Source organism: Aplidium turbinatum, chromosome 7 (genome assembly GCF_918807975.1).
Source record: "Aplidium turbinatum chromosome 7, kaAplTurb1.1, whole genome shotgun sequence".
Classification (NCBI taxonomy): domain Eukaryota; kingdom Metazoa; phylum Chordata; class Ascidiacea; order Aplousobranchia; family Polyclinidae; genus Aplidium; species Aplidium turbinatum.
Window position 1 is genome coordinate 28,662,839 of NC_137478.1, and position 22,879 is coordinate 28,685,717.

At 37.7% G+C, this 22,879-nt stretch overlaps 1 protein-coding gene across 2 annotated transcripts; it reads right to left on the reverse strand.

The window, feature by feature from the left end:
• Positions 1 to 10,509: 10,509 nt before the first annotated feature.
• LOC145774828 (nectin-3-like) lies at positions 10,510 to 22,864 on the reverse strand. 2 transcript variants are annotated; one of them, XM_082586152.1, is made up of 10 exons: positions 22,662 to 22,864; positions 22,158 to 22,300; positions 18,695 to 18,875; positions 18,454 to 18,543; positions 18,223 to 18,283; positions 17,825 to 17,979; positions 17,163 to 17,420; positions 12,643 to 12,808; positions 12,207 to 12,436; positions 10,510 to 10,712 (listed from the first exon to the last, which is right to left on the reverse strand). In XM_082586152.1, exons 1-9 carry the CDS (start codon positions 22,741 to 22,743, stop codon positions 12,238 to 12,240), a joined length of 1,335 nt encoding a protein of 444 aa, XP_082442278.1. In that variant the 5' UTR covers positions 22,744 to 22,864; the 3' UTR covers positions 10,510 to 10,712; positions 12,207 to 12,237. The 2 variants fall into 2 exon arrangements, with proteins under 2 accessions (XP_082442278.1, XP_082442279.1); XM_082586153.1 differs by lacking the exons at positions 12,207 to 12,436; positions 12,643 to 12,808.
• Between the last annotated feature and the right edge of the window lie 15 nt (positions 22,865 to 22,879).

The window sequence follows — 22,879 nt, forward strand, 5'->3', positions numbered from 1 at the left end:
CGTCGTCGTGTGGGCCTCCTCTGGGGCCGAAAAACATTGCACAGTTCTTTATTGCTGCATAAATAGGTTAGTAAAGTGAATCTTGCTTTGGACTGTGATCTACATAATGCAGAGAAGCACAGGTTTGAAACTGCTCAGGTAGGCTGCTTGGAAATGGGATAACTTTCTTTAAATTTCCTATCTGGCTTGGCTGCAATTGAAAATGACATAGGCTTATAGTCGATCAATTAGACTACTCAAAACTGATATAATATTTGGACAATACTGCACACCATGAACTCCAACTCTAGTGCATTTAAGCAATGACATCCTTAAGCAGAAAATAGGAAAGAAGGGTTTACTTTCTTCAATCTTGCTTGGACACTTTTCCAAATATGTTGGATCCATTATCATATGCCTGGCAAACGCAGTTTTTCATGTCAAGGTACAGTTGGTCAAGCAAACATAATACACGCGTGGCCAAAGCAGCACTAGTTTTCAAGTTAGAACAAGATAAAACATTCAGTGATAGCCTACAGAGATCAGCAGGCTTAACAGCAACAGATTTCACGCGCTGAAGCAGTTTAACATAGCCGGACTACGTTAAAATGTTGCAAATACGAGAATGGTTTGTTCTTGATAAGAAACATCTAAAGCAGCATCTACAATGATCGAAAAATACTTGTAACAACGCATTTCATTCAAAAATTTGTTTATTTTTAAGTTGATAAATTTTTATTTTATTAGTAAAAATGGGCCCCCCTCAAAAGTGACAAAACGAAAAACTACTCGTTTTTCCTTTACAATGTTATGCTAGGGGGGAAAGTAGCCCGACTTCCCCCCCCTCTCGGAGCCACTGGGTACCAACTACCGCCCTTCTAGTGTCATCAGAATAATTTAATCGCTCTGAGCCTTCGTATCCCCTTCTTTAGATATCCCTGGTTTTAATAATGAAAGGCTACCGTGATTGAGAATTGGGGTATAAGGGAAGAAACATTACATCATAATTGGGCTTTCTGAAAAATTAATAAAGGATTTGCGCAAACTCTCCAAATAGGCTATCATAATTGATAATAAGATGTAAATAGGGACAGTAGAATAATAATAAGATGTAAATAGACTACTTCTACCATCCCTAGATGTAAAATGTAAACCAAGTCATTTGTGTAGTCGTAAAAACTATTCGACAAGTAATGTGCAACATAAGGGTGGTAGGCACTTTAACATATTGATATCCCATTGAACCACGAACCATCAACCAATCACAAGATACGCTGTTCATGACGTCATCAAGGTTGCGTTTGTCGGAACAAAGGAAAAATGCAACTATCCCACCACTGCTATTGCTCTTGTTTGTTGTGTAATTACCAAAAAAAGTAATCAACTCTCTGGCTGAATGCTGAAATGGTACAATTGGACGGACAACCTAACATCTGATGGTTCGGGTTTGTTCAATTGGATATCAGTATGTCAAAGGTCCTACCCCTAAGGGCGCTTGTCGTTTGGTTGAGAAGCTTTTGCCAGGCCAAGACTACCCAGGTAGCAAAAATGTATAATTTTGCATCGTTTTTACGTTGCTAAACGTTTAAAAAACCTATGTAACTTGGTTGTTTTTAGTAAGTTGGTTCTATCAGTTTGTGATTTTATTTCAACCTTTCGTTGTAATAAACTCATCAAGCTTAAACAATGTCAGAGTAAGTAGGCTGCGCAACGAACTCCCACAGCCACAGTTATCACTACTTGCTGCTGACAAGCCAAAGAACATCTATGTCTTTTGATGTTGCTTATTTGCGTTACACTTTTGTGTTTTTTTTATAGTGATACTATTGCTCTTCGCTATTTCTGTTACGTTTAGATCAGTGGTTCCCAACCTGGGGGTAAATTACCCCTGGGGGTAATTTGCCTATTTTTGGGGGGTAACGAGACGCAATTTGGAAACAGTGAAGGTTGTGAATTTTATGTGAATTTTATAAAAGCGAAAGAATTGACCGGTCGTCTTTTCAAGGAGATGGGAGAAAGATCTGAAGCATTACTGTACCACACAAAAGTATAATGGCTGTTTCGTGACAAAGTGATAATCCACCTGGTATAACTTTGTGAGGCTGTTCATGTTTTTCTGATAGAAAAGCCTGACTTGGCTGAATACTTCACTAACCAACAGTGGATTTCCCAGCTGTGCTACCTGGCTGATATCTTTGGTGAATCGAAAATAGGCAATTCAAGGCAAGAATGTAACTGTAATCGACACCAAAGTAGCCGTAGCAACAATTATCGCAAAGGTTAAGTTGCAAGCTAGTCGGAAGAGGCACAGTGGCGCAGTTTCAGACGCTCGACAATCGACATGTACCTCGAAGGCAATGGACTTGAGTTGAAGGAGGACATGGCTGACCACTTAGGCCAGCTAGCCAAAAAGATGGACAACTATACTTTCCGAATTGGACATGCACACGGCTAGTCTCCATTTGGTGCATAGAGCCCTTCACATGCGATGACAGCCAGGTGGATGATGACGACTTTCCGCCCAAAGAAGAATTTATCACTCTCCGAAAGAAAGAAGCGTTGAAACTTGATTTCAAGGGGAAAGGCTTGGAACCTTTCTGGATTGGCAGACTCCAGGACGCACTAACAGTAGCGACACGGGCATTAAATATCCCGACATCTTTTTCAACAACTTATCGCTGTGAACAAGGATTTTCAACTGTCTTGGGAACGAAGACAAAGAAGCGCAATCGCCTGGATGTCGAAATCGACGCAAGAATCGCCCTCAGTAGCCTACCACAAAGCCCAGGATCACAAAGCTGGCGGCTGAAGTCCAGGCCCAATCTTCGCATTGAATGTTTATCGCGCATTGTTATCTTGTATTCAGTGAAATACATAGCAATAAATACCTTTGTTTTTGAAAATTGATCGTGGGGGTAATTGCCTCACTTCAGGGTGTAGATTAGGGTAGATCATGGGTGTAGATCATGGGTGTAGATCATGGGTGTAGTGTACATCATGGGCGAAACACGGTGTCTATCGCTGTCAATTCTTGCTACAAATCGGCTGCCGAGAAACACCAAAAAAAGGTTGGGAACCACTGGTTTAGATGATGTCACGTCATTATGCCGATTTGAGATATAATAATTTAATTCATGATGTTGTGTGGATGAAAAACTTTTACAAGTTTTATACTTTGCTGAGAGTAAAAAAGAAACACAAATGATAAATATCGGAGAAATTGAGTCTCCTCTTACACAACTTAAGAACCGAACAACGCAAAACTGCTGAAACAAAACGTTTTGTTTAAGTGAAAGAATCACTGTAAGCAACCAATTTTTAAAACGTGCGCGCAAGAAGTCATGGGCGTGTGACGTGTCAAAACTTTAAACAGGTTGTTATTTTTCTACATCAATGTGACGTTAGTTACTACTTTAAAAAATTTATATCTTTGCTTCCGTAGAAAAGCCGCAGCAAACGCCTTTTTTACGTGTTTGGTATCGGCCACAGTATCGGCCAAATTTTGCTGATACCGATGCCGATATCACCGATACCGATATATCGGTACATCTCTAAGTGAAAAACTAGCTTTTATGGCATTGAGTAAACTACTCCCATTCTGGGATACTGTAGGCCTACGTCATATTACAGCAAGCTTCTTGCCAAGATGCTTCCTCATACTCTTGATTGACAGGAAATGGGAAGGAGTGGAAGATGTTTTTTCCAGACGAAATCTTCCATTCCAACTGAAAAACTTCTTCCCTCTGCAAATTTTGTAGCTAAATTTCAGTTGAAAGTTTTACAGTAATATTTTTCTGAAGGTTACATACATTCCGTTTGGTGTTAGAAGTTAGCTCTTACAACTACAAGAATAATCTAAGGCTGTGGAGTCGAGCAAAAAATATATGCCCTCGACTTTTCCGTTTATAACTGGCCGAATCTCACTCCAAACACGCTAAAATCGCTTCGACTTCATAACTCCGATTGCACAGCCCTGGAAGAATCTATGGCTTTGTGTCGGCATAACTTTAACACTTGTAGTGCAGGAAGCACATTGAGGTAAAATCTATTGGAATGGTTCTTAATCGTATTCGCGTTCTGTCAATTTATGTGAAGCATCAGAGGTATAGGTATCACGTAGAGCAGGGGTTCTTAAACTTTTTTAATGAGGACCCCTTAGAAAAATTGGTTTGTGTGGACTCCCTTTGTGGCCTAGTCCAAGAAACGTTTTTGATCAGCATGAATTGGACATAACACAATAAAGCTAAAATGAAATGGTAACAAAATTTATGTTTTATTAAATTTAAGAAATAGCGAATGCAGATTGTTTTTCTATATCTTTGATTTAATTTCATTAATGTAAAGAATGCTGGTGTTTGTCTTTAACAAGAATATGAAATTGTGGCTTTGTGTTTTATAGGGCTAATAGGATAGTTGTTTGAACTTAATCTTTTTTCTTTTTGAAAAATTTATTTTATTTTTGAAACTATAGACTAAGATTTCCATTGGGCCTTCATGAACCCCCTAAAACTAAGCTCAGTGACACAAAAAAGACTTAGCCTACTCATCTTGCGTTGATGCATGTCCACCAAAACATTTTGGACACTGTCGATGTCAAAAAACTCATGACACAGTTGATAGAGAAAACACCTGAGCGAAAATCAATCTTCGGAAGCGTGTGAGAGCTCATTTCCACAAACTGTCGTTTTCATATCACTTTCTAATTTGTTCGTTTTCATTTTAATTTCCTGAACAGCTGCTTCGTTGTTGCTGTTCTTCATTTGGTACATTTTACAATGTGTGTGTTTTTGGCGTCGTTTTTCACACAGGAGGGGACCGAATACCCACTACCAGTTTTTTAAGTGCTCTCCCACATAGGGGTTTCGCCATCCAGAAGCCGACAACACTACAGCAGCTTCAGCCCCTCCTAGAGAAAAATAGTTCCCGCGCCACTGGCCTTAAACGCTTTTTGGTTCAATTTTCAAGAGTAGGCTAACCAATCACTAAACATAGGAGCCCACAAGTGGATTTCGGGGGGGGGAGGGGGCGAGATGGTGCCTTTCATTTTCTGGGAAAGCACACTTCCACATAGAACTTCCGATCCTTCTTTGAATTGTTTTCCAACTAGCTCTTATTCTTGATATTATAGAATTTTGCACTCTTCCAACCATACTCAGGGCATCTAGGCTACCGAACTAGGTAGCAGAATGTTTCAACCATTTCCATTTTATCCCCATCTTGAGTGACTGTCTTTTCATGTTTTTCATTTACCTTCCTTTTTGACAACGTTTGGATTCAGTCTTTTATTGTTACCAAGCTTTGGCTAATTTCTGTGCATCTTTTGTGAATTCCTTCATTGCAGTAATTACATCTCATGGAGTTGCTGCCAACTCTTTTCCCGCAAAGTCTACTGAGTAGGATTAACCTTAACTGGATTGACGATTTTTTACCAGTATGGAAAGCTTTTGTTTTTCTCAAATTTATTTTTATGCTTTTATATTAGCATGCTTCCATTTCGCACTTCACTCTTCCACCTCCAGCCAGTTGTCTCCGAGAAGTAGGCAACCAGATAATCTGCATATAGGCTAAGTATATCTTTGTCAATCCTTGTCTAGCATTCTTTGTTATTTTGTCCAGTAGACAGCAAATAAGAGTGGGATGAGAACTGAGCCTTGATGAACCTCCACTTTTACTTAAAATAGTTCTGATCTTCCATTTTCCAACTTTACAGCAGTCGTCGCATATTTGTAGGCTATACCTCCATTAAAGCTTGAATGTTTCATTCCACTACACCCTTTTTTCTCAAAGCCACCAATTAATATTTCTTGGAACTCGATCAAAAGCTTTTTTTAAGTTCACAAATATCATGTATAGCCTACAGCTTCTTGCCAACTGCTTCATACTTTTCCATGAACTAACGTAGCCTACTGAGAAAATTGCTTCGATTGTGCTGCCTTTCCAGGAACAAATCCCATTTGCATTTCAGCCAAGTTTACCATCACCCTTTTGCGTTCCGCAAATACTCTTTCAATGCTTTCATTCTTTGTTTTAGCAGTTTGACTTTGTTACTTCTGTAGCTTCCACACGATCTTGTATCATCTCTTCCCTTTTAGGCTATATTGGTATTAGATCACTCTTTCTCCAACTTTCTGGCGTCTTCAAACCATTTGCGATATTAGCTAGTCATTTCACACTTTCTTGCCTAATGAATTTCAACAAATTTCGTCAGTCATTCCACTGGGCCCAGCAACTTTTCCTGTCTTCATGCAACAGAGTGTATTCTTTATTGCTCTTTCATTCACATTTTTGCATGGACCTTTGGTTTCTTTTAACGCATCTAGTTCACCACTCCATTCATTTTCTACGTTCAGTAACGCTTACAAGTAGTATTTTCCTGTATAAATTTCATCTTTCTAAGATACCTTTAGTTTTTCATCCACACCGCGTAAACATGGAATCCCCACAACATTGAGTTTGTCTTTCTTAGATTGTTTGCAACCTTGAAAATTTGCAGAGGTGGGCAGTAACTAGTTACAAAAGTAACTAGTTACTGTAACTAGTTACTTTTTGAGTAACTGTAACGGTAACTTCGTTACTATTTTCCAAAAGTAACGAAACGCGGTAACTAGTTCCTATTTTAGCACTTTTTCAACAGTTACAGTTACAAGTTACTTTTGTATTGAAATTTCAGTTTTTAATTGCCGTTTATTTCTCTGTACGTGTTTGTGTCTTGCTTAGTGCGTGTTTGCTGCGTTTTGCGCAATAATGCATTTTTCTCGCAGATGTGTCGGCGCAGCACTGCGCATGCGCGGTTCTACTTTTGTTTTGTGGACTGGTGGAGAAGGGTTGCCATATTGGCGAATTTATCGCCAAAGTCCAGAAATATGGCGATTTTTTAAGACGTTTAGCTTCATATTTATGATTTGGCTCTTTTTTGGCGATTTTTGATAACTGATTTGGCTAAATTAATTGTTTTTGGCGATTAATCAATATGTACCAAAGACAGGCAAGACACAACAATACAACAGGGTTGAGCATTATAATAATATATTTTACATATTTACAAATGAGTTTAACAGTCAAACGTTTTCAGTTTAACTTAAGCCCTCATCAGGAACCTGAAAATATTTATAAAAATGCAGTAAATTTCAACTTCTTGAAGGTAACTAACTAACTGACCATAAGCATCAAGAAACACGCAGCGATTAAAAGCAATTTGTTGATGCTTATAGTCAGTTAGTTAGTTACCTTCAAGAAGTTGAAATTTATTGCATTTAGTGCAACGCTTGCAATGCCTCTAAAAAGATTGTCTGACATTAAAACCAGCAACAGCATTGCTGATTGCTTGCCGTTGGTGGACGTTCTTGTGGAAGCAATACAAATCAGATTTGGTCATTGGTTCGAGGACAGCGACTTTCAGCTTGCGACTGCATTCCACCCACAATTTAGACTTATCTGTGTTTAATGCCTGATCATTACGCGACACTGCTGAATTGAAGACCAAAATAAAACAGAACATGCTTCAAGCAATTGAAGAAGCAAACTGCTCTGTTGAAGAGGGGAGTAGCAGCGACACTGAAGTGGATGGTGGTGGATAGAGCCACGGAGGACTTTTTGCACAACTTTACGCAAAAACCAAGAAAAGAAAGCAATGCGCGTTGAATCTGTTACAGGAGTATTTGGAAGCGGACCCTGAGGACAAGTTAAGCGGATCCAGATTAACAATTGGACCGATGAAAAACCTGTTTTAAAAACATAACACTCCCATTCCGTCAAGTGCTGCAGTAAAAATATTGTTTTTATTGCAGCACTTGTTCATCACCAGACTTTATTCGTTCATCCCCGACGCCGACACACGCTCCATCGACCTGACACTACCAAGACAAGCATGGGTGCGCCTCAACCGTCTCCGTACGGGCGTCGGGCTTTTCCGTTCAACCATGCACCAATGGGAAATGGCCTCTTCCTCCTCCTGTGAATGTGGTGCCGAGGAACAGACCGCAGACCACATCATTGATTGATTGATTGAATAAATCTTTATCCTCGGACTGGGAAAGCAGTTTCGCATACTTGTAGACTAAAGGCTTTAAATCACTGACGCAGGCCCGGTCACCGAGATTGACAGAGTGAAGTTTCTAATTGTTGAAGTCTCGTTGCCGGGAAATTATTCCATCTATTAGATGCCGCTAAATGGAGAGCAGTCCTTAACGTGCGTTGCTCAAGTGCATGCCCTGAGAGTCGAACCGGTGCCGCTTGATCTTGAAGCTGCTTCGTTCCAGAAGTGACGCGCTAACCAATTGAACTATCGAGACGGACATCATCAATGACTGTAACATCTTCAAGCCACCTAACGGAATGAAAGGTCTGCGTGTCACGAATGATGAAACCAAAGACTGGCTGCTCTCTAGTAGCCTTCCAGTGTAGTCCGGGAACATCGTGAATCTGGGGCGGTAAAAGGATAAACTCTCGGCCCCAGAGGCTCACACGACGACGACGATTAGGCAAGGACATTTTAAAGCCCAAAAGGGCAGGCCTGAGTGACGAGCACTTTGAAATGCTCGTATTTCTCAAAGGAAATAAACATATAAGCCACTGAGTATTTTTTTTTAAATAAAACCTTGTTGGTTTTGTACTTGTGCTGTTATGTTAGCATGGTTGGCTCTAACACTATATATCAAATATTGCGGTTAACCTGGACTTGCATGCAGAGCTGGCCAGGTGCAGAATTTTATGTTGAGATTTGTGAGCAACTGAAAGTAACTAGTAACTGTAACTAGTAACGGTAACTAGTTACTTTTTAAAATTAGTAACTGTAACGGTAACTCAGTTACTATTTTGGCCAAGTAACTGTAACTGTAACTCAGTTACTTTTGAAAGTAACTTTGCCCACCTATGAAAATTTGTCGGAGGCCATCTGCTCGTTGAGAGATCTTTAGCTCGGTAGGCTATTGATTTTCTTGTAGCCTACCTCTCTTTTTCACCCAATAGTTTTGCTTTAACGCATTATCGTTTTCTTTTTGCCAAGTCTTGTATACTTGTCTCTTCTCTTTAGTGGCCATGGATGCTTGTTCTTTCCACTACCAAGTTGATATTCTCTATTTAGATGTTTGTTATATCACAGATTTTCCGCGCAATACCCATTATAATCATTCGCTAACTCTGCTTGCAGCAGATTGCGCATCAACATGGGTTACTTGACAGAGTTCCATGTGATTTTATGAGCCGTAGCCTACTGCTTCCATGCTGGCTCAAGGCAGATTGGAAGAGGGTGATATGTCACCAGATTATTACTCGATTATAGCTTGACTTTATTCATCCCAATTTTTAACAAGTTGTAGATTTGCTTGAGCTAATTCTTCTATCTTTTCTATTAGCGTTTCTTCCTTTAGCCTTCACAGTTTAATTTTTTTACTCACTTGATTCTCTGTTTTTCTAATGTTAACTTTTTTCTAATTTATGTCCGTAACCAAGATCGTCAATAAAAAACAAAAAGTTTTGGTTGAAAATAGGGGAAAAGGTGAAATACCTCTAGCTATCACGCTGCCTGGCTTAGTCCTATGTTGGACTTTTGTTTTGCCATTTTACGTATAGAATTAATAACCCTCGACCTGCAAACATTCACAGACGTCTGAAAAGCATAATTAATGCAACATATACATTATACAGTAGCCTATACACCGTTTAGCAGAACTGATATAACTTTATAATTTGTGTGATTTTGACCCTTTAGCAGAAAAGGCGTTTCATTGAAATAACTTAAGTTTTAATGCAACTGCAAGGGTTCTCGGTTTTATTTATTTAAACTTTATAATCCCCTCTGATGACAGCACAACCGCTGCTGGCGTAACTACGCTTCTTCGATGACACAGAGCCAACGAAATGGGTCTCAAGAAATTTTTTATTTGTGAGTTCGAAATGCAGAATTTAGAACACCAATTTCTGAACTAGCGTTTTTATTAGAATGAATAGAGTTTTGAATTTTGGAAATAAGAATTATATGTAAAACTTGTTTGTGCAGAAGTAGTAAGCACTTTCAGATTAAAAGAAAATGCAAGTAATTTGCAATCGGCAAATTTCAACAATATGTTTACAACAAGGGTGAACTAATGATAAGATTTTGTCATAGAGGTGAACTGCGGAGATATTGAAAATTAAAAGCGATCAATTGCTATTGACCAGAATCACTGGTGACTGTTGTGGTGTGTTATTGGGTGGAAAACGATTTATCAGTTATTAGCTTTGTTCACAACAAGTGAGTTTTATTGTAGCGCAAATATTTTAGGAGAAAAACACTTCGCACAAGGTGAGCACTTCGCACAACGTCTTAAAATTAACAAAAAGTGAAAGTGAAACTAAAAAACAAAAAAGGCAATTAATGCAATAATGTGATTCTGCAGCTTAACGTTAAAATCGGATTAAAAAATCCAAAATGTCAAAAAGTATGAAGAAATAGTGTTAACTGACAAACAAGCAATAACACAAAATACAGAAACGCATTAAAAATAATCACAAGTTACATCGGATGTACTTTATTTATTTTTGTTAAGAGAAATTATGCGAGCGTGGCATGTGTTCGTCTTAGTCTCTGGTTTAATTCGGATAATGTCTTTATACTTCAGAGTTCCTTGTGAAGCGTCTATATGATTATGCCTCTCGTTTCTCACTTCATTAGAGTCTTCTGTTGCGATTCGAGCTTTCCGAATCGAACAAGGCTTTATGCGTCACTGCCAGTAAATATGCTCTGATGATTTCTCCTGAAAGGGAATGAAATTACAGGGTGCAGGAATAATGCGTTATAGCAAAAACAGTTAACAAAATCAAAACATTACAAAGCAAATTAATTCAAACACGAGCAGTTAAAAATAAAGGCAGCACTCGCTACAGAACATGATTGTTATCCCCCAAAAAGCAAATAGTCGATATATTGGTAGAGATAATGTAGACGTAGCCTACCGTCTGGAAGGTTGAAAAGGGTAAAGCAACAGGAAAAAAAACTCGCAAGATAACGTTGAAAGAATGTAGAGTGTTGAAACGAAAAGAGAAACACACACACGCATTTGGCTAACGTGATTGATTGAAATGAACCAAAATATCTGACCACAACTGAAGGATGGCGACTGTGCTTAGTTGAACTTCGTTGGTGAAGGTATAAAAAGTTCTGCAAAAAAATACAGTCAACGAGTTAGCTGGAGCTGCAAAAAATCTGCTATTTGCAGTGTATAACGCCATGCGATTGTATAATGTATTTGAGGCAGGGATCTCTGATTTGAGGGCCTACGCAATATTGTTTTATACATGAGAATAGACTTTAGCTAGGGCTACCATATGTCCTCTTTTAAGAGGATTTGTCCGCTTTTTTGAAAAAAAATAAATTGTCCTCCGAGGACACCCAAAAATGCTCAAATGTCCTCTTTTTTTACATTTTCAGTTTTCTTCCTCATATTTTCAACAGGATTTCATTGTTATGTGGCTTTTTCGCAATTTCCAACCATTTCTGTATACCAATCTAAAAGTTATAAACAGCGCCATGAAACTCTAAACTTTCGTAACTGGAACAACCTAACCTTAGAAATTTGAGCCCGCAAAATCATGTCTTCATTTCCACCAGCTTTCTAATGACTGGTAGAATCTCTGATGACTTTAAAACATAATTGGTTCTATGTTCGCAAGAGAAAGACACTACAAGAGAATTTTTTCTTAGTACAGATATTTTGGCTTATGAGACCACAGCAACAGAGGAACAACCATGCCAAAAAGAATTTTGTTCGTAACATAACCTAAATACGATCAGAGATGAAATTTAGAAATACAGCAATCCATTGACATGACACACAACGCTATTCTAACAAATAGGGCCATACACGTAAACACAACAACTTTGCAAACAATGCTGTGTGATCAGGAAAAGCAACAACAAAAAGAAAGCATCATGCCACACATAGAAGACACTGACCTCGTAAAGGTTGGCGTTCCAAGAAGGCTAAAATGTGGACATTTTTTTCTTTATTTTTGCACAAAGATATTCTACCCAATCACCAACGTATTCCAATTGTAGTCAAATATTACAGAGATGGTGCAAAAAACGTCGTGAAAAGTTCCACTAGCGGACATTGAGTCATGGTTTTAACAAGATAGAGATAAATAAATTTTACTTTTAAGTGATAAGCCTAAACTTTACTATAACGACAAAATAATACCTCGATGTGGTAACTGCGAATCACAAATTGAGGTAGTGCGCAACAACATACCCTGAAATTCAAGAACGATCTGCTTGTTAGGCTATCCCACTTTCGGGGGCTTTTGAGGGACGGGGTCCACCAGGGTCGAGGAGTCTTCACGATCTAAGTCACCATGATCATCGATGTCCGAACTACCTGGACTGTGACTGTCATGTACCTCAGGTGGGGGAGCGACGGGACTGGGACGACGCTGTTTATTTAAATTTTCATTTTTGTGTTGTATGTTGGACCGCGTGTATCTGAATAGACAATCGTATAGCTTCGTTTTAATGTAGAACAAACATCGAAACAGCAACACGGTTTAACATAGGTAGGCTATCTGTAATTTTAAGCTATTGTCAGCTGCACCGTCAACCACAGCAAGTCTGTTTCCTTGTTGTTTGAAACATTTGTTTATTAAAAAGAATATAAAAAATAATGCGCTTACATAACTTGTAACGCTTACCCATCTGTGTTATGATAAACAGTACTGGGTTGTTGGAATTTTCCATTGTTTTCATCTCTGCGTTTCATGATCATGAAAAAGTAAACGAGAAACACTATGATTGCCAGCGCAACCAGCCCTTCAATGACCCCTCCCACAATGAGGGCAGCACCGGCTTGACTTGCCGCTGAAAAACGTACAAGCAACTGTTAAGATCAGTTCCATTAAGCTGTGAGGAGAGAAATGGGATATACTTGCCACAAATAACAACCTACTGAATAAAAAAAGCCAAACTATCTAACAATCTAACTGAAACAAAAGAGACATTTTTCGTACATACAACAAAAGAGGAATATAGCCTACAGTATGCTCAGTGGTGACAATGGGATTGTACCAGTAGGCTCACTGTAGAAAACAATAGCACTAGGTTAGAAAAAAGGGATACACGCTGGGATGACGCACAACTTCAAGAAGACTTTAATGACACTTCAAGAGGTAGGCTACCAATGTTCAGCTTATAATCGCAACCTTGATTCAGACGGTTAATTTTTTAGAGGTTAGCGCTAGAACACCCGACAAATTGCAGAAAATGCTTCGATTTTAACAATAGGCTACTGTATGCTTCGATTGCTTCGTCTTTGACAGAAAAGATTATTTGCACAACCAATCATCCATAACGGGAACCCATATAAAATTTATGACACACCAGGCTACAAGATAAAGTAACCAAAGCAGTTGACTGGAACAAAAACACCGTAGGTGAAAAACTAAAAATTCTGTATTCTGAAGCACAAATAGACAACCTTATTTGACAAACAGTAGGCAATGGCGACCATGCAACCGTGAAGTAAGTCTTCCTTTCATAAGTGTACAGGAGCCGGAGTTTCGGAGTATTTAGGAGCCGGAGTCTCGATTTTCGACAGGAGCCGGAGTGAAACAAGAGTCTGGAATTTTTGGCAAAAACATGAGCCGAATTGGAATCGAAATCTCATTTCTTTGCCGTTGGATACTTTTAAGATGCAAATATTTACGCTGTACTTGGCGCAGTTGTTTTTATTTTGTCTACGGTACGGTACTTTTATAATATTATTGTTGAGTACTTTCACGTGGCGATCCCATTAATCCTTTACACTAGACTAATCTCGACACCACACTACAGATATTGCCAGAGGGAGAGCACAAAGAGTGAAAATTTAGGATGGTAAAAGGATAGATTCTCGGCCCTACGATGAAAATCATTAGCTTCTATACAGAAGGCTTCTCATCCATAAAAGCAGTAGGCTAGTCATTGCCCATTTACTAACAGACATCTTGTGCTTGCAAGAAATACACAGAGACAAATTCCCTTCTAGTGGGAATCTTGCGCATAAAAACTAAGTCATCGGAAATTTTCTTAGTGAATAAACCTCCTACAGAACTTTTTTTCTGGTCAAAGAATCTCTTGATAAACAGTAAAAATCCCAGTCTCATAATAGAGAACTAACAGTCACAGCACTGTCTGGGGATACTACTGCCGTAATAAAGATGGGGAATTTGTAGAACTTTGAGCCTCCAACAACAACAACCTCTTCTTGCTTTATTCACCAAATATCGAACAAACCTTTTACAGTGCTCGCTGGAAGAAAGGTTATAATCCCGACCTTGCTTTTGTGAGCTCAATATACATCAATTCTTTTAAAGAACAATTTTCGAACCTGTATCCGAATTTCGGCATCTCCCAGTAGGCTATGCATTAGTATCAATCCTGTTAACCAGCCCCGAATCTCCAAACCACTGCCTCGTTTATTTTTCGTAAAGCCAACTAGGATAACATACGCACAAGCATTAGACGCAGATATCGAAAATATCTTTCCTACTCCCCATTCATACTCTGCTTTCCAAAAGCTGGTTTGAAATGTCTCAAAACAAACCATGCCGAGAAGAAGTCGCAAAAAATACATAGCCTACATAATATAAAAATACTAGATTTTTTGTTGTTGAGATGAATGGTCACAAAAGTCGCTGGAGAATCCAACGTAATGGCCTACCACAAGGTTCTGTTCTTGCATCTATCTTATTCAATATCTACAGTATACTAATGATCAGCCAAAGCCTTCCAACGTACCCCATTTCATTTATGCCGACCACCTTTGTTTGGCTACTCAATCAAAAAACTTTTCTGAGATAGAAAAGACTTTAACAAAAGCACTTTCTACTCCACCTATTACAAGTAGGCTACTGGAGTTTGAATGCAAACCCAGTGCAAACCCTTCCAAAACCCAAGTAACCTGCTTTCACTTAGATAACCATAAAGCTTGGTAAAAACTTAGCATAAACTGGGAAAACACTGCTTTACAACATACCTCATTTCTGTAGCCTATATCTTGACGTAACGATAACAGGACGAAAATTAAAGAAACCAAAGATAGAAAAAGATGGAAAAGCCGCTGCAGACCACTGGTCAACCCTAATACTGCCGGATGAAAATCAAGCTTTTCTGAAGCAAGATGGAGAGAGCTTGTGCAAATCAATGAGTTAAAACTTGCAATTCGTCATCAACATGGTAGCCTACTTATAGGCAGAGATGGGCGTGATCTTGATCTTGAAGATCACAAGTGATCTTGAAGATCAAGATCGTGATCTTGATTTTGATCTTCAAGATCACTTTTTTTTTGGTGATCTTGATCTAAGATCACTCTTTTTTGTGTGATCTTGATCTTGAAGAACAATAAGATCAAGATCACTTTAAAATTGAAGTTTACTTACTAGATAGAGGCATTTTTTTAGAACTCGTACTGTACAAAGTAGTTAGTGGCAACTACTAACATTAAGCCACTGTTAATATGATGTGTGCCCAACAAAAGACGATTTAAAGTCTCCATCTAATCTGGTCAGTGTTGCCATTTCAAAATTGAAAAAGTTTTCTTTGTTGGTATAAAGAAGTCAACTGCCGTGTACTTTATGTTGACGCGTAATAAAAAATGATTTAACTTTGTTCACAATTTCCATGTGTGAATTTTAAAGAAATGTTTGCTTTCTTTGACCCAATTTTAGATGTTTCAAAAGTCTAGAATGGCGGTGTTAAAAAATTTGGACTCTAGCCGACTTTGGTCATGTAAAGTGGTTTATTGCAGCAAATCAATCAGACCAAGACTTGTTTAGGGTCTGAGTATAGAGCGGTTTGTCTGACCGCAAACCTCTGAACTTTTTTGAGAGCAGACAACAGCATCAAGGTTGCCAGATGGGTAATTGGTGCAATAAACATTGACATAATACAGTGAAAGTTAAAACTACTTAGTAACACGAATAAAAACTCTCACATGAACCAGAAAAAAATTTGGTGAAAAATGATGCAGCTCAAAGTTTATTTTTATTCATTTATTATAAATAAAAAATATAAAACTAATTGCAAATTTTGCGACTTTTTCACTACTACTGTAATTAACCTCGGCCTTGGTTGTGACGTTGCGATTCTACGCAAACTACGTCAACAATAGGCCTAATAGCAACAGTCACTAACTTATTACAATTCTTAGGCCAGCGAGCGAGTAGTTAAAAGTAAAAGTTAGCAATACCAACTATAGGCTATAGCCTACCTTTACCCAGGTTGCTTATAGTAACTATTTTTGCAACATCATTGATCAAAAACTTCATTTTTTTCAAGTACCGTACACAAAAAGTGATCTTGAAAGTGATCTTGATCTTCAAGATCACGATCTTGATCTTGATCTTCAAGATCACATAGTTTGGTGATCTTGATCTTCATTCTTCAAGATCACCTATTCTTGGTGATCTTGATCTTCAAGATCACCAATACTGGTGATCTTGCCCATCTCTGCTTATAGGTAAGCACAGATAACAGTAATGCACGACAACACAGTTAGACTTACACAACAGTTTATCACCACAAAGAAACCAAGGGTAATAGCAAAAAGTTACCACCACAAAGGAATCAAAGGTAATAGCAAAGCAGGCCAAAAAATTCACAGTTTTGTGAATGCAAGACCAGGATTGAAAAAATGCTTAAATTACAATTTTCAAGTTTTAAGTTAATGCGTAAATTATGTAGCGTAATGACCAATGCATCTTCCCGAGCAAACGTTTCATCAACTTATTACGTTGCTGTGATAAACAGGCGATTGGTAAAGAAAGTTGGAACAATTATCCTTATGAACTCAACTTATTGGAGTTAGATCCTTCTTGTTCTTGCACTCGATTCAGTCACAGAAGAAAAAGAGGGTGGGAGGGTGGGAATCGAACAGACGTCATCGAAATGACTATTCCCTAACTCAAACCCATTAGGCCACGCTGCTGGTGAAATACATTCACTTAATCTACTTTGTAGCAAAAATCTTTCTAAAAGAAAGCTCAAAATTAAAATATTATTACTGAAATCAGCTGATTCGCCAAGAAAACTGCCCTACGTTAAAGTGCCTACCGTTTGCTTTGCTTTACAAAACTTAAATTGCCCTTTTCTCAAAAAGACTCTTTTGCGCGGCGAGTACTTCCTAAATTAAAACGCTTAATTGCATTAAAACTTTACAAAACAGACGACAACTCACCTAACTCATGATTGAAAGCAACGTAGGTGGTTATAATTTTTGACTCTCCCACACTGTTGCTGACAATGCACATGTACGTGTCATTGCTATAAACAAGGTGACTGGGATCAACTAAGTCCACAGTTGATCCATTCATGGCCATTATTGGGGTCCCTTCAGGCATCAGCCACGTGTAAGTGACAGGAGGGTTGCCATCAGCATTGCAGGTCAACAGATTGTTCTTTTCGTCGACTATTATTTCAAGGGTATCAGGTTTGTCTGTGAACATGTCATTGTCATGAAAGTGCCTACCTTGTTAAACAAAAGCTTTTGCGATCATTTCAAGGCCTGACTGTTTGGATTATGCCTGTTAGTAGCAGCTTGAGACAGTTCTCGGCTTCGTCAAAGATATAAGTAGGCTATGTATAAAAATGAATATTCTTGAATAAATCAATGCAATCAGAAAATGACCTCAACTTCGCATATAGCCTACCGTAGCCTTTGAGTTTAAAAAAGGAAGCGTAGCCTACTTAGAGGTACAGTAGCCTATAAGCATCACTGCAAGGGCCAAATGTTTCAACTACAATTTAGAACAACAGAAAAAAGCCACCCAAAGGCATGATGATAAATTACTATATGTTTTTATAGTATTCTGCATATAAGAATTCATAGCAACAACTCACAAGTCACATTCAAATTTATATTTGTGATGTTATCAGAAGTAAATACAGGATGTTTTACGACACAGGAGAAGCGCTGGTTGTTGTAGTACTTGATTGGCTCTATACGCAGAGTTGATGTAACTGTAAACAGTTGAATGGAACTGTTATCGCTCACCCTAGAAATAAGAAGATAATCTTATCAGATTTAAAACTGCCATTTTTCACATTTTGTTTTACTTGTAGATAGGCTACTTTGTTTAAACTCATAGGAGTATTTGCTTCAAATAAAAAAGAGCGGTTATTTCAGAATTCACTTGCCTTGTTGACAAATGTTTAGGATTTCTAGCAAATAAGCCATACTTCAAACGTATGGTACGTGTACATGACACAGTAAAAAAGATTACTTACTAGCTACTTACACTGTTTCAGAAAAGTTAAGTTGTTTATCAGTTGTCCAATGCACTTGCGCCGGTGGCTTTCCTGTTGATCCACATAAACATTTTAAACTTTCGTTAGTTCAAGGAAAACTTTTATGAAACTTTTCACATTAAATCAAGTAGAACACAACATTTTTCAACAACACTGCATTAATGTCACTTAATAACAATCACAACAAGCAATTAGTAAGAAAGTACAAGTTTCACTCAAACCTCCAGCAGCAATACAATCTGCAGCATCAGTTAAAGGAGAGCCAGCAACCAAAGAAATGTTCACTATCTTTACCTTAACCTCTGGGAGAACTGCAAAAACAAAATCACTAATGATGAGATTTTGATGTTCGTGGTAAGACTAACAAATAAGAATGCTTATTCTCAAAACAGACTCATAATATTGTCTGAAAAATCACCCGAATCTTATAATCTCATGGTAAATTTACTAAAAAAAACTAACCATAAACAGTTATAGTAGTTGCTTTTTCCAATCCAGAAGGAATCTTATATGCTCGAGGATGACAAGTGTAAGTCCCATCATCAGGCAAACCAATAAATGTAATTTGTACGGTGCCATTGCTCAGAAACTGAATTCGACTTTTGTAAGAATTTTCCCTCACAGTGACATTATTTGGATTTTGCTGCAAACGGAAATACATATATACCGGGACAGCGGTACTATTTTTTGATACTACGATTTAATTGTGCTTACAAATTTTATCAAAACTGAAAATACTTTAAGTATCATACATAATAATTTCTAAGATGTGTGCGTGTATAAACTACGATATTTTTATTTATTTGCATCAGACTCAAGATGGTCCATACTACTATCACACATAAAAAGTTGAAACAAAGCAGATAGCCTACTCAACTCCGAAGAGCTGAGTCGTAATGTAGGCTACCAAATACAAAGATTGATAGGAGGACTAACAGTCTGTTCGCATTAGTTCATAAATCCATTGATTGGAAGACAAGTTACATCGGGTTACAAACTGAGACAATTTTTTACCAATGAGAGCTCAATAGCCTATATTGCTCATTCTAATATTTGTACAATGTAGCCTACATTGAAGAATAAAATTAAACATTACTGTCACTGTTCTTTTTATCTCTTACCAGGAAAGTACCATTTGAAAAACTGGTGACGTAGTTTATTGGGATATCAAACGTTAAACAGTCAAATGGTCAATACTGTAGTTCTACTTGTGAGATTGTAAATGAAATCTTTGAAGGACTTTACGAATGGTTCAGCATCTCCAAATGATAATCAAAATAAACTTCCAATAATTTGGACAACAACTTCTCAATACAACTCTCTCAATCGACAACAGCTACGACTCTCTTACAATCGTCTCCAACTTATAATAATATCAACTTCAAAAGTAATACAACTCTTACCTACTCATAATATCTAATCATCTAATCAATACACCTCATCAATCATCATAAATCTCAATCTCATCATTATACAGTAGTTCCTGCAAATTAAGCCCACGGTTAATAGGACAAATTTCGTCCGGAATTACTCTCATTCATTCCAGTAATAAAATTCCATTCACTCCAGTCCAAAACCCTGATAAAATAGGCTAAGCCAAAAACTATATAAAAAAAAAATGAAAATACGTTAGTACTAAAGCTCGAAATTATAGCTTAAATTACACAAGGCCCTATTTACCACTTCCAAAACCCCAGTTAGTGGGACCACATTTCTGTTGAGGGGTGGATTCCTATTCACATCGTTAGCTCAGTGGTTACGCGCTCGGCTCAAGATCACGGGGTGCAAGTTCGACTCTCGGGGTGTGCGCTCGAGCACTTCACTTCAACAATCGGAAAACTTCACTCTGCCAATCTCGGTAACCGGCCCTGTGTCAAGAGCCTCTACAAGTATGCGAAACTACCAGGAAAAACCAGTCAAGGCTTTGTCGGTCCGAGAATAAAGATTCAAAAACCAACATATCACATTTAGTTGGTGCGACGTTTTTTAGCATTTTAACGTAAACAATGTTACTATCTGCTATAAAAAGTTGACATTATATAGTTTAGGTTGCATCTATCGGTATTGTCGATCATCATTTGGAATGGGCCGAATGACTATGTTAAATCATTCGTATCTTTAGTATTTAGTTTTTGTATTTCAAGAGTGATGCAATTACATGTTTTGGAGACGGCCTTTTTCATTTTCAAACTATGGTCTGAAAACGGCAATGTAAAAGCTTTTAGTTATTTTAGTTGAACTCTACAGCCCTTTGCATTGTTATGTAATTAAAAATGGTGTCCAAACAGATTGTGGAGTCGGTCTGATGTTTTTGATCCGAATTCACAACTTATGGTTTGAAAAACATTTTAGGCACCTTTTTACTAAGATTTTACTAAAAAGTAGAGGTCCACTAGTGAATTTCGGAGAGAGGGGTATGGGGCGCGAAGATGCTCACACGGATCCGTAGTGTAGGCCTTCTTTTTCGTTATATATATTCAGAGTGCGATAATTTTTGTTTAAACTGGCGTAGTAAATTGCATTCAATATTTAAACTTTTGCAGAGAGGTTCGATTTATACATTAATCTCAAGAGTTAGGACATTGCCTGGTAATCAAACTATTACAGTTTTACTAATCCGTTTATTAGACCTACTATTATGCTTTTCCTTTTCACATATCTAATAATTCAATCCAAAAGAACAGTGACATACGCGAAGACCGTAAGAGTTTATATTTCACCAACAAATAGCCTCGGCTACATTAAACCTTAGTCAGACTATAAAGCAGGGGTTCTTAATCAGGACTGCACGCACCACTAAGGGGTGCGAGACCTGTGCCTAGGTGGTGCGGGGATGCTGAATTATCAAGGCTTGTTATAATATGACGTAAGAAGAAAAGTTGTTTTACCAGGTTTCAACAAACATTTCGAACTGTAGGCGACTATTACTTTTCAGCCAATCCTAAGAGGGGTGCGAGAACTGGTTGGTAATTTCAAGGTGGTGCCGACAAGGCAAAACGTTAAGAACCGCTGCTATAAAGTATAGCAGTAGGCTCTACTCTTGATAAAAAAAAATGTCAAGTTGTATCGAACGCTCCCCTCCCCCAGTAACAAAATCCTGCGTATGCCACTAAACGTACCGTCAATACGCGCGTGGTTCATTGGGTTGAGTAAGCTCACTACGTCATCTACGTGAAACATTATATGCGAAATCAAGAGTGTTATATCACATATGTTTGTTTTCAATACAAAATCTATTCAATTGAGTAAACTAGTCATTCCAAACTCAAAAATTATCGTCAATGCAAGCTGAGTATGGTAGACTAATCTTACACAATATACCTTACTGGTTATTATTGACAAATGGATGTTCATTCGTTTCGATTCGAAAAAATTTCGAATGCCCCCACCCCTTCCCTTGAGAAAATCCTGCGTGCGCCACTGGCTACGTTTAATGATTGTGACAATTACAATTAGACACAGCATACAAAATAAGTGTTATCTGTGATTACACACTCGGAGATATTTTGCAAACAAGGAAGGTGTGGTAGGTTTTGGAAAGTTAAAATAAATAAATTTTACCTCAATGACGTCAACAAAGAAAAAACAGCAGTCAAATTTCTTATAACTTTTCTTTTCAAGCATTTTAGAAATTTCATAAGACTTTATTTGACAAAGAAACCTATAAGACTACGATCACTGATACCTGTATCAGATAACCTGCATAAACACACAACTACTAATGCTGATAATAATGACATACTTTTTAACCAATACTGTACCGTACCGTAGGCCTATTATGTTTGAAGTGGTGGTAGTGCTATTTAAAAGTGCCCATGCAACTAAAAAATCTCCAGCATGAAAAAACTCAACATACAATAGACACATATTTCACAAACCTGAGAACAAGTGCAGCAAAAGCAACATAGCCTACAAATAGGCCTACCTTATACGATCCAATTGTTATTTCTCTTTTTCCAGGAATGGATGAGAGAAATAGTAAGTCGAAATACACGTCTGTATATTGGTTTTCCAAAGTTGGCACAAAACATTCCATAGCTACTGTATCCCCAATCATCACAATTTTTACTAAAAATTAAACACAAAGTTAGTAGTTGGTGAGAAGAAAAAAACAGTATAAAGACAAGTAGACAACAAGCGATCATAAACGCATGCTTAGATATAAACTCTTGATCAAGTTTAAATAGTGTAAGCTCATGACACACTATAAATGTCTTACTTAACATTTAACAAAGCTGAAGCAATGATATTTTCACACTATTCAAATAGTAGGCTAACCTATGAAAAGACATTGCTTTTCTGTAGATTATACAAACAATAATTTTAATTACAAAAAGTCACCATAATCACATCTGTCAACCATAAGTCTAATAAATTATTTCATTGTTGTCTAACTTTTACCACTGAAAAACTTAAAGAACGACTGTACCTTGTGTTGAATGTGTTGAAGCGTTTTGTGAAGACACAAGGGAAGAGGCAAGCAAAATTATAAATGGGCAAATAATCTTCATAATTGATGCAACAATTTGTCAAAGGCACAAACAGTAAATTATTTTGGTTGAATGATCACTAAGTAGTTTCAAATTGATAACATTCTATGCATTGCTGTTCCGTTATTTCATACTATTACTAGACTAGATAACTACG

Coding starts and splice junctions, on each gene's coding strand:
- LOC145774828 (XM_082586152.1), bottom strand. CDS start 22,743: ATGAAGATTATTTGCCCATTTATAATTTTGCTTGCCTCTTCCCTTGTG. Junction 18,544..18,694: donor AACTACTATAACTGTTTATG/GTTAGTTTTTTT, acceptor TTGTTTTTGCAG/TTCTCCCAGAGGTTAAGGTA. Junction 18,284..18,453: donor AGATTGTATTGCTGCTGGAG/GTTTGAGTGAAA, acceptor GTGGATCAACAG/GAAAGCCACCGGCGCAAGTG.